This window comes from Manis pentadactyla, chromosome X (assembly GCF_030020395.1).
Source record: "Manis pentadactyla isolate mManPen7 chromosome X, mManPen7.hap1, whole genome shotgun sequence".
NCBI classification, from domain to species: Eukaryota; Metazoa; Chordata; class Mammalia; order Pholidota; family Manidae; genus Manis; species Manis pentadactyla.
Window position 1 is genome coordinate 118,916,714 of NC_080038.1, and position 13,029 is coordinate 118,929,742.

At 34.5% G+C, this 13,029-nt stretch overlaps 1 protein-coding gene across 1 annotated transcript; it reads right to left on the reverse strand.

Moving 5' to 3' along the window:
* Window positions 1-11,364: 11,364 nt before the first annotated feature.
* LOC118925251 (U6 snRNA-associated Sm-like protein LSm5) lies at window positions 11,365-12,293 on the reverse strand (the record flags this gene model as incomplete). Its single annotated transcript, XM_036910939.2, has 1 exon — window positions 11,365-12,293. A coding segment is annotated over one exon (264 nt), but the record flags the coding sequence as incomplete, so codon positions are not given.
* Window positions 12,294-13,029: the final 736 nt, after the last annotated feature.

Genomic DNA, 13,029 nt, shown 5'->3' on the forward strand with positions numbered 1-13,029 from the left:
TTGGACATTTTTGGGGAGAAATTATTCTGCCTACTACACTATGGAAGGCTAGGATTTTCTTTGTTCATCAGAGAGACACATACTTTCCCATATATTTGACAAGTCTGTTCCATGTCAATAATAAAACAATAAGGTGTATTTATTATCCATTCAAATTATTATCCTATCTAATTCTAAAATGGTGCAATGTTAATGTTATTCTCTGCAAGAAAGTATAGCTAAAGAATGCCTATAAATTTTATCAGTTGGATTTTGTGATATATAACTTTGTGTTCAACTTAATATTTATTCATGTGCTGTGTTTGGTTTTTATCCTTTGAAATGAAAACAGTTCAGAGGATGTTGACTGGGTTATATTGATTTAATTATATTATTTTTACTACAGTCAAAATAAGATTTTTTAATAACTCAGAAGTCACATCAGGGTTTTAACTATGGAAGTTCCTGCAAAAGAAAAGTAAAGTATCTTTTTGTCTCAGGCTATGGAAATGGAACTGTGCTTAGTTTTTTGTTTCTTTATTTGTTTTGTTTCTTTTTCATGTTCTCGTTAATTATGACCTTTGGTTATTCAAGCAAATGTAATTATTACTGTTCAGTCGTCCTAGCATTGGAATATATACCATTAGTAATCTTTTTAAAGTACATTTACAGATCTTTTGTATTAGGCTTACTCTAGTGAGTAGGGAGGTTTGATCATTTAATACAATTTTATATTCCTATTATAGTATAAAAGAAAATATTCAAAATTTATACTTGAAAGATTTTTAAAGTCATTTCCTGCTTTTTACTAATGCAATGCATAAATTTCACTTATGTTAGTGCTTTAACAAAAATCTAAAAAAGGTATGCAAATATCAGATATCCCTATGATCAATTACATTGAAAGCATGACAGTAAAAACAGATAATAAGATGTAAGTTTCATCAATGAAGGTGCACTCCCTAGTTCAGTCATTTTACAAAATGTTGGGCATCAAATAAGTCACAAATCTGGGAAAAGTTAAATCATGGCAGAATGCATGTTACTAAGACATAAATATAGAGAAGGAAATAATAAAATAAGTACAAAGAATAATTCAGCAATATATGCAAGAAGTATATTTGGACCATGTTATGTGTTATAGGGACTTTAATAGATCAAACAATCAAATAAATCTGATACAGTTTGGTAAATGCCATTATAGGAGACATGGATTCAGGGTAGTAAGAGCACAGACATGAGGAGCCTTAATTTCTAGAACATGAAAACACTGTAGAGGATATAGTCCTCTGATTTTTTCTCAGATAGTTTATATATAGTTCCCTTACAAATCTAATAGCACATCAACACAACAATTAAGAAATCGGAGATTAAGAATTTGGAATATAAATGCTAAAGGGATTTAGAAACAGTAAAAATCATTTGAGCAGTGAGATAATGGAGGGGATAGAATGTGAACAGGATACTGCTGAAAGAGTTGGCCTTCAGTAAGTGAAGTTTTGTGCAAGAATATTATAGTCAATGAGTGCAACAAATAGTAGAGAAGCAGTAATAAAAATGACAGCTAAGAAGATGGGGAATAAGAGAGAAACACAGTAAAGGCTGCAACAAGAATTTTGTGGAAGGGGTTAGTAAACAATAAGCTTTATAAAAAAAAAAAAAGTGGGCCAAGATTGTGAAGCGTTGGGGATTTGGAGTTTTTCAGGTCATTTATAATGTGCTTTTGTGGTGAACATTAAAGTGCAACTCTTGGATCTCCTGATGTAGGGAAGGTAAAAGACAGAAGACCCCAGGGGCTGTGTTCTAAATCAACCACGCTATCTGCATAAGTGGAGGCTTCCCATGGTCTGCTGTCAGCAAATGACTGAAAGCCACAGCAATACTAACGTAGATCTGTTCCTTTAAGATGTAGGACTACCCTCATAGGCAACTTGGTCCCAGGATTCCCTATCAGCCTGCCCTCAATTTTCTTCAAATTGCGCTGCAGTCTGAGATTCTTCCTAGCTAATTCTTTCCTTCATAGGGACAGACTTGCAGTATAGCAAAACAGCTCTTTACATTTTCTCTAGCTTCCTGCCCCACATTTTTTTTTTCTTCATAGGATCTTCTGGAAATAAAATTTCTTGCCCTCTGATAGCACAACCCTTATAAATCCTTAAACTGGAAAGTGCAATGATGAAAATGAGGTTTATTAGGACTAAAATTATAATGGTATACAAAGTGAAGTAAAAAATAAAGCCCTGGGAGCATACAAACAAATTGGGAGAGTATTGATTTATTTAATAGCTATGTGATGATGGTATGGAATTCAGAGATGGCAGCATATATGGCAAGAAAACGATAGAATAGGTTTGATGGAGAATTGTGCAGTAGATCAATGTTTGCTTTGATAAAAAGAAGCAATACATATTTCCAAGAAAGGACTACCTTCCAAAATATATAACGAACTCCTTCAAATCAATTTAATGAAGACTGATAATCTAACTTGATCAAGGTTGTTCCCTATAAGTGGTTCTAGTTCTAAAATAAACATAGTAACATGTACTCAGCATCAAGTAGTCATCAGAGAAATGCTAATTAATATCAGATCAAGAAACTATTAAATTCCCATCATCTTTCCTTTCCTAAGTTTTTAAAAACAGATAGTACTAAGTTTGGGTGAGGATATGAAACAACCTGACTTCCCCTATACTTCTGGTGGGAGAACAAACTGATAACTTCACTTTGGAAAACTGTTTGGCAATAGCTACTATAGTTGACCATTTGTATACTCAATAGCTCAGGACTTCCATTTCTTTCCTTGTATGTTCATTTTCATTTTGGTATAGTTTCCATTATTTGAATATACCAAAGCTTATGTATCCATTCTACTGTATTTATATAAATGTATATAAAATTTAAAACCAAGGAGAGCCAATTTGTGATGCTTAAAGTCAGGATAGTGGTCATCTTTCGGTAAAGTGCTTCAGTGCTGCTGAAACTATTGTGTTTATTGGCCTGAATAATGGTTAAACATATATTCACTTTGTGAAAACTCATCTAACTATATATTTATGATTTGTTCACCAATTAACTATTGTATATTGTATATGCAGATTGTACTTAAATAATAAGAGAAACTTTTAAATAACAAAAATATACTCTTCTCAGGTTAAAATTTTTCATACTCTTTTTGTTCTATTAATGTTAGTGTATAGGCCTTTACTGTTAGAATTGGGTTTGTTGAATCATTTTCTAGATTTATCAATTTAGATAGGACTTGACTCTCCCATTAGACCATAGAACCTTAAGTACTAGGACTATTTCTGATTATCGTATCCATTCAAGGATCTCTCCTTATACAAGATATACATTGTTTCTAAAACCTTAGATTATTGTTCTTGTATTAACAATGTGCATGTCCAGGTGCATGTGTGTGTGTGCATGTAGATAAAATGGTATTTATTTTTAACTTTATGATATTATCTTATTACCTTAAATTTCCATAATTATGTTTTTATCATTAAGACCTTTTGTGCATTGTGTTGTATTTGTAGTAAGTGAAATATCTAGAGACCAACACTGTTAAGCATGTGCTATAAAAAGTAGCTAATTTCAGAATCTATTTCAAGGTTGTATTACTACTACTATAAACAGTTATTAAAATGTAAACTTCTAAATGTGAATTAAAATGATAAAACCATAAAAAAAGTATCTAATGGTTGAAAATAGTAGCTAATTTTTTCCAACTGGACTGCTATCATTTATTACAGTGCTAGTGGTAGACATTCTGTATCTTCTTAGACAATAACACCTGATTTCACAAAGAAAGCATGGACTACAGCATGTGATCATAAAGAAGGATTTTCTACTGTAGAAATTATTAGACAGTCCTTACCAAGGTTCCAGATACATAAATCAAAGTCTGTAGAACCTGCTTTATTTTAGTTGCTCCTGAGAAAGGGAATTTACTTGAGATATAAAACTGAAGCTCACACACAAAACACACACTTTTTTCCTGTGTAAACATCTAGAATAAAATTAGTGCTTAAATAAAAGTTGTTTTGCTCTAAGGAAACTAGGCAGTAATGCATTACATGTTTTTCATAGTACACTGAGGTGTAAGTGGGAAGATGAAGTAATATAGCACTGTCCATTTGAATACGTTATAAGACTTTAAATATTTACCCGCAGAAGGCTTATTTTCCGTCACTTCATATGCAGAAGACCATGCGAAGTTATTTAGTGAAGCATAGGAATAGGAGAAAATAGACACTCTAGACTCCCCACAAAGGCTCCTTATATCCTATCATTTCTCTCTCTCTAAAAGAATTTCCACAAAAAAATAAGTTCTGTTTATCTGATTAACCTGGAGAAATGCTGAGTTCAAATTTTATGGTTATTCTTCAATATCTTATTTTTGGAGGCCCAACCAGAGTATGGCAAACAAAAGGGAAGTAATTTTATATTTTCTCATACCATTATTGTAAAGATTAATATAACTTATTCCAAAATAAAAATTAAAAAAACATTCAAATTACATAAAAATTGATGAAATATTATTATACGTGTCCAACACAAGTTTAATGGCATTCAGATAGATCATTGGATATCCATGTAACTTAATGACTTCCCAGTTTGTGATAAACTGGTAAGGACATAATATAAAAAATGGAATTGACTGAAGGATTACCAGTGATAGATCTTCATTACTGGAATGCTGAGACTAAGGACACCTTTTTTCCTGAAAGCTTTTTTTCTTTCCTGTAAAAAAAAATTTACATAATCACTAGTTTTTTGAGAAAATCAATAGAGCCTATATATATATTCATGTAACACATGGGTTAGTCCAGGGAAGAAATTAAACATAATATGTGGATGAGAGTGGCAGAAAGGAATGAGTGAAAGAAAGAGATCTGAAACTTCTATTTAATGTTCATTCAAACTTTATGAACAAATGCTGCCATCCTTGTTGCTTCAAATACAAAGGTTGTTACATAATTGTCACTATATATTATGCAAGGACTGACTGTTGACACTGGGGAACCATTTTCACATCTTTGCTATTAAGGTTTTTAGGTACAATTTAGTTTCTGCCAATGAGATGCACCAGAAAAAGACTTGGCAAAAGGGTGATAAAAGTCATTTGTCTTTATTACAAGAGATAGCAATTAATTGACACAGGGTTCACCAGACATAATTTACTGTCACAGTCAGCCAGATTCCATCTTTTCCTGTAAGTCATATATGTCAGAGCTACAGGGAAGGTGTGACATTTTCAGTTGTTTCCTAGTTTCTTGACCATAGCTGAAATAGTAAATGTGAAAGCTATTGGTACTCCACAGGTGAATTACCAGCCTCTCAATGGTCTTAAGCACTTAATTAACTACATTAAATCTTTTTGCTAGAAATACCTAGAATGATTTTTATACCCCATATCATATGTTGATATAGTTTCATTGTGATAATGTTTGAGATGACTTAACTTTTGGCAAACATAATCCAATTACATTTCCTTAGGTGAATTATTCAATTCAGCAAATACATGTGCTTTTACTTAATTTTTCTTCAAATTGGGGAAGTATGAACCCTTGGATCAGCTTATGGTAGGGCACATATCAGTTATCAGCAATTACTTATTGACTACCATCTTCTGAACACTGTGTTATGGGCTTCTGTTACATGAATGTTGAATAACATGCTTTATTCTTACTTATGTGACGATTACAATCATTGGTCTTCAGTAACCAAGGTAATAAAGATACTTGGATTAAGTAGAAGAATATCTTATTTTATCCCACACCATCATCTGTCATATTATAATGAGAATTGATTTTATTATAAACTTTACAGTTTACTTAATACACAGTTTCCTTCCATGAACAATAATTACATTTGTTTACAGCATTACAAAGATGAATACTTTATGGTGCTTTTCCCAATGTGCTCACAATCTAGTGGCAAGTACAGACATGGGAATGACAAATTACATAATAAGTTTAGATTACCATGCATTTGACATACAAGTATAAACAAAATATATTGATAGCACAAGCAAAGGACTTTAGTTCTGCATTAAGGAGTTGACTAATCCTCGACGTATGAATAGAATGTTGTCTATTCCTAATTTTAATTTGATCACAGCCTAAGAGGAAGAAGGACATTTTGCACAAACATAACAACTAGAAAATGATGTAAATGTATGAAAGTAAATGGGTTATTAGGTAATCAAAAAATATTTCATTATATGAAGTATAAATTGCCATGCTATCAGGATGTGTTTGAACTTTATTCTTTAGGCAATCAGGAGCCAATAAAAGAGAGTTAGCAGAGGAGCACATGATCAAAGTTGGTTTTAGAGAGAATTCCAATGATAATGGGAATTATGGAATGGAAGGGAGAATGATAGGTTTTTGGAAAATACCAGGGTCTTTCTTTTGTTTTGTATTATGTTTATTCTGTAAAGGTAACATTGCCTCATTGGTATGACTGCTATAGTGAAAGTGCCTACATTTAGCCTTTTGATTGTAATGTAAGTGTCTGGTAATTAAACTTTTAATTGCAAGGGCATACATTTCAAAGACATGCATCTCAAATAAACAAATTGCCAGCTTTATGACAGAGCTACTAGTAAAACAACTAGATAAGAAACCGGACTGCCCCACCCAATGAGGTTCCCCTTTTAGAAAGCCCTGTGTAACCTAGAAAACTGACCACTTGAGTGATCTCTCTTTTCCCTTTCCATGCCTTAATTTCCACTCTTATGCTTTAAACTGACCAATAAAGAGTGAACTTGCAAATCCATAGACACCTTTATCTTGCACTCCAATAAAGGCAAAGCCCCAGGTTCACTGTCTCTCTTTACACCTGCCACTCAGCTGTGTGGCACTTGGGCATGCCATGCACCCTCTAGCATGTGTGAGTGATCATAATAAGAACCACAAGGGCCTGCACAGTCACAACTATGGCTCTGTTTGGGAAACTGTGTGTAGGTGTTCCCTAAGTAGTATGGGCGTTAATGAGTGCCTCAGGAACTCCTAGCCAATAATATCACTATTGATAGGCTGAAACAGACATAAAACAACTGCTTTATAACAAAGTTGAGGTACTTAGCAATTGAACTTCTTCAGACAAGGGTCCAAAGCAAACCTTTCAAAAAGAATATTTTTTGAATTCTTCTATGTATAATGAGAAATATTAATGTATGACTTTATGAGCTCATACATGGTGAGTTACTTTCGATTACTTAATATTGTTTTAATGTTTTCATTCTTCTTAAAAAGCATGCCCATAATTTGTATAATTGGTTAAATTGTATCCTTTGTATACTTTGTCCAGTGATATGTTTGATCAATTTACTCTTTTTGGATGAATTTGTCCAGTTATTGAATCCCCAATGAGCTGTAAGAATTGAGAAATCCTTCAGGCGTAAGTGGAACATGAGAGATAGGGTCTCAAAACTAAAATGGCTTACAACAGACCATTTTATATTTGAAATCAATGAAAAAGTGTGTATGTTAGGCAAAACGACAGAGATGAGCAGGATGAGAAGGTGGGGCCTACCAAGAACTCAGGGAGTTAATCAGATTAAGCCAGAGTGCTAGAAAGGACTCATGCCTTTTGCAATGTGAGTTCATTCCACATGCTTTGAATCTGGGCTGACCTTAAAAACTTGCCCTAGCTAAAGCATGTGAGATAGGGCAGAGACATGGGACAAGCATCATAATTAATTTTCCTAAAAAATGCCAAGATTAGCATAATAATAACAGAAAGGACTTATCTTAAGTCAAGGCAAGCAGTCTTAACTGATGTGCTCCCAATACCTGGGAGTGCCCACTATCTTAGAGAACAAAAGGTTTGTCTACAGAATTACCTAGAGGACTGGCTATAGACAAAAACATATTATCTCTCACCACAGATAAACATCATGAGACCACTTGACAACCCTATGCCCCCTTTACCTTTATCCCATTCTTAAATCTCTTTAAAACACAGAATCCCAGTTATATTCATAAAATAAACCTCGTCCTCCCTGAGGTTGCCCATACTCACCTGCCGGAGTCCAGCTCCAGTGGGGGTGGGGGGGTGAAGCCCAAAAGGATGAGACGGAGTCGGTGCACAGAGAAACAGGACACAGAGTCAGATGGAGGTGGTCTCTCGACAAAGTGCCAATGACAGGTTTATTTATACCATTTTGCACAAGGATATGATTATTTTTATTTTTCTGTTGATTAATTGGTATAGGCAGTTGATCAATAGGTATAGGCAAGCCTTTTTCTTTCTTCTTCTTTCTAATCTATTCATGGTTGGTCAAGTGTTAGACAGGTGATCGTTTTCTGTTACTTGACTGAAACATTTCCTAGCAACATGTACTCTTTTATGTTTTACGTTTCTATGCAATGCAGTTTCTAAGTAGTGCATGTGACCGCAGGAGCGTGTAGTATGTAGCAGTGACTATGGAGTCTATCAGCTCAGGGTGAAATACAGGTCACTTACTGCCACAGTTAGCTAGGATCCTTTCCCACAAAAATATTCTTAGAGGCCTTAATAAATTTATAATCAATTCAAAATCATAAACTCATATCTTCATTATACACCCCTTTATAGGGCACAGTAAGCAGCAAACTAAATTTCCCCTTCTTATCTACATTTCTCTTTCTTCTGTGTGGATACCAAAATCTCCCTGACATATAATACACAGGTCTTCATGACTCCACTACTGCAGGGACTAAACAAGTTTTTTTACATGGTAAACAATGCAAGGGCATTCACATCATAGAAACTGTTTCTGTTTTAACTACAAATCTTAAACTATAAACAATCAAGTCAAATATGATGTATGATTATTCATTTGATTTTTATACTTTATATGTGAATCTCACATTTTCTCCTTTATGTTTCTAATAAAATGTTGATGTAGTAGGTAGATGCAAGATATAGATAGAAAGCATGATTTAGTGCTGTAAGAAGGCAAGTGTAGATGATCAGGTCTGTGCCTATAGACTAGGTATTAATCCAAGTTAGACAAGGGCAACAAAACATCCATGGGTGTAGAAGATTTCTCTCAAAACTGGGGGGCTGAGGTTATAAGCCTCACCTCTGTTGGCCCCCATTTTCTCACCTGATGGCCCCCCTGCAACTGTGCCTGTCTTAGGTTGTTCCTCCCTTGAGGAATCTTACCCGTCTCTGGCTAACCAGCCATCTTCCGGGGCCATACAGGGAGATGTAAAGCTGGTAAGTGAGAGAGAAGTAATGTTCTTTGAAAATGTTAGCTTTTTACTTCTTTGCAGATTTATGCCCTGTGGCTTCCAGGCCCAGCACTTGTCTTGAGGTATCTTTACTTCTTGGAAAATTATAGTATTTGGTAATTTCAAATATAAGGCATGAATTTTAGTAAATGGCTGTAATTAGGAAGGAAGAAGAAAAGTTGTAGAAGTAGCAAATAGAAGAAAACATGAGAAGATGGATTAAGTGTCAGACAAGGTTATTCTATTCAATATTCTCTCATAACTCTATTTCTATAAAACTCTCCATCACTAGCTTCACTAGCATTGTAATAAAAAAGGGGGGCATTCTCACTTATGGAGATGGGGCGGTCAATGTTTGACTAACTAACAATAGGTTTCGGTATTCTATGCCAAGATCACCATCTGGCCCCTACGTGTTCCATTCTTTAGGAGCACTGTCCTAAAAAGCTTCTGGGAAACTTACGTTCTCATCCTTTCCACACTGCTCAGCAAAGGTTAGTTAACACTTAGAAAAAAATGCAAGTAAAAGCAAAGCCAATAGTATAATGGAGAAAAACAAAATCAACGTGGGTAATAGGGGGAGCCAGCTGCCAAGGCCCCTGCTTTGTGGGGGTCTTCCTCCAGACTGAGCTTTGCTACACAGCTTGAGTAGCATGGCTCCCAGCACTCACCTTTCTTCAAGTGTTGTACTCTCTCTCTATCCTACTTCAGAGTAGTAGGGAGGGGCTACTGAGAGCTCTGATTTGGGCTTGCAAGTTCCCGTCACCTGGGTGACCCAGACGGAGCTGCAGCTATATGATCATGCTCCTTAGTAGCCTGCTTGCAAATCTCCTTTCTTTGCCTTTGGGAAGTTCTCAGAACATAATCTCACTCCAACCAGTGCTCTGTGACTCTGCCAGATCCTGGGGGGGTAGGGACTTAATTCTCACACCATGCAGATTCAAGTAGACACTTCAGGTGACACTGGCTTTAGAAGTTGGCAAGGGATTTGCCCGATGTCAAATAGCAGTTCAGTGAGCTTCCCTTTCCTTGCTCTGTTTCTTCTTCTTCTCTGCTCTATTCAAGTAAACCTGCCTTTGTCTACCTTGACTCTAGCCCATTCCTCCCTTGGACTGTATTCACATAAAACTTTCATTATGCCTCACTACTCTGTCTCTTCCCTTCAATTCTTTGTTGCAGTGGGGACAAGAACCAAAGAGAAAAAACTCATCACCCTGACATATTCACTATCATCTAATCCAGTAAAAGATAGCTCATTAGCTACATTTCTCCAATTTTTCAAGGACAAATCTAACTCCTCTGATTTTTTTCCTTATTGTTCTCTCTTTTGTTCTTTCTTTTGTCATTGAGCACATTTTTATTGGGATCCATGGGACAACAAAAAATGCATTTTTTTTTACATAAAAACACATTATTTATGTCAAAAAATTTCCATTAACAGGCAAACTACAAACTAGGGAAATTATCTGCGAAATACATGACTGACAATAACCTATTAATAATCCTTACAAATTAGTTTAAAAACGACAAGCATTAAATGGCAAAAAACTTGCTTATGTATTTCACAAGATATAAATGAGTTCAAAATTAATAAAAACTTAAAAATACCAGGTTTTCTATCACAGTGGCAGAAAGGAGAAGGTAGAACATAGCCAATATTGTTAAGTATGTATAGTATTTTGAAATACTTTAGGAAGAAGAACAGGTTGGCACGGGGAAGGCAGTATAACACAGAGAAGACAAGTGGTGATTCGACAGCATCTCACTACACTGATGGACAGTGACTGCAATGGGGTATGTGGTGGGGACTTGACAATGGGGGAGTCTAGTAACCATAACGTTGCTCATGTAATTGTACATTAATGATACCAAAATAATAAAAAATTAAAAAATTAAAAAAATAAAAGGACAGGTTGGTACAAACTTTTTGTTGGCAACATGGTTATACCCTTTAACCTTCCACATTTATTACTCTAAGAAAAATGAAAGTGTATAAAGATTTAGTTAGACTATTGTGGCCAATAATAATAGGCTAAAGAAGTTATTGTAACTCCATTTAATGAAATACTATGCATACTCTCATGGTGCTGAATTATTTGGCATGGAAAGATGTTCACCATTTAAACTCAAAAAAAGTATTAAATGGAGGGTGCAAGACAGAATATTCAGGATGAGCAAGTTGTGTAAAGATAAAATGTGTACTGAAAGTGTACTGAGAAAGTCTAAAAGGATATACAGAAAAGAGTGAAGAATATTTCCCTTTTTACTTACCTGCATTTCTACAGTGGGTATATGTTACCTGCATATTTCGCTGGTTTGTTTTTAATAGCAGTTAATGGAACTTGAGTTCAGCAGAAAAATCCTTATTTCAATATATCATTGTTTGAAGTGAATTTTGTAAATAATCATTTCAGGTTTTTTAAATACAGCTGTTCAAAATCAAAGGTCATCACTTTAGAACACTTTTTGTTTAAGAATCAAATGGTTGTGCAAATGAAGCAAATAGGCATAAAATGACAGGAAAGCAAGTGACAATCATAACTACAATCTTTGTTCCACTGGCTATTATGGTATAATAAATAAAATGACAGTTAACCAAAAACACTTTTATTTTTGTCTTCAAAGAAAAAACTGTTCTTTTTCTAAGATAATCATGAGTAACTTACAAAAACGGGCATTTACAATGCATTTTCAAAGCATTTCCTTTCAACGGGAAACTTAGCTTTACAGAATCCAAATACTAAAAGGTTGAAAGAAATTTCTATTTTCTTGTCATTATAAACAAACCATAATCTAGCATAAGAAACGGAAATCCATTCATACTTAAGGTCCTTCTCCTCCAGGAACAAGCATTGTTATATTATTTCCATTTAGCAAAAACTGATCTAATTTAGTAATCCTTCCTTCCTGTGTGATTTCAAACTCAGTGGCATCCTCCAGTATCATATTGACAAAGTAATCAAATCCTAGAAGCATGCCAACAATTTCCTTATCACTCTTCACCACAATGTGAATTCTCGATCCTATACATTTGTCCACAAGCTCGAGCGGTACTAGCTGCGACAGGTTTGTGGTCACGTTAGCCCAAAAAAATGCATTTTTAAGTCAAATTTATAAGCTATAATTAGGCTCAGGACCTGATTTTTTTTCTTAGTGAAAACATTGAAGTCATACTATAGTTCAGATTTACTCTTATGGGTAAAGTTGTTAAGATTGCATCTTATTAGGTCTTGTGCTTTTTTTGTCACATTCAAGAAACAGAGAATAATTCAATTATTTATCATTGTATCTTTTTGTTTAGTGGAGTAATGGAATCATTGCATTATTTCTGTTTTTATTATCCATTTCCTGGAGTTCTACTATTAATGATTTAATAGCAATGTTGAAAATAATGCCTTTTGTTCAGTACTTGTGAATGTCTTTGATATCATACTTTTGAACCAAACTAAAGAATATTCTAACATTTATTGTATTCCAAAAACAGGAAAACACTCATAGAGAAATATTTAAAGAGTCCTACTTGCTCAAATTACCCTTGGATTGACTAGGGGATAAAAAAAAATATGTTCTTGACTCACTGGGTTTTAATTCACCATCAGAATTATCTCTACAGGATTGCATTTCTGCATCTATGGAGACTCTTCTTGCTTGTCATTCTTAATTGAGAGCAGCAGCCCAAGTCACACACCACTACAAAGACCATCAGTAAAAATGTCACATCAAAATGAATTAAAGTAAATGGATTTGCTAGCTATCAGTGTGTCTGTGAGGACATTACCAGTCTTGACTCTCACATATGTATGAACTGTTTATCATGGTTGTT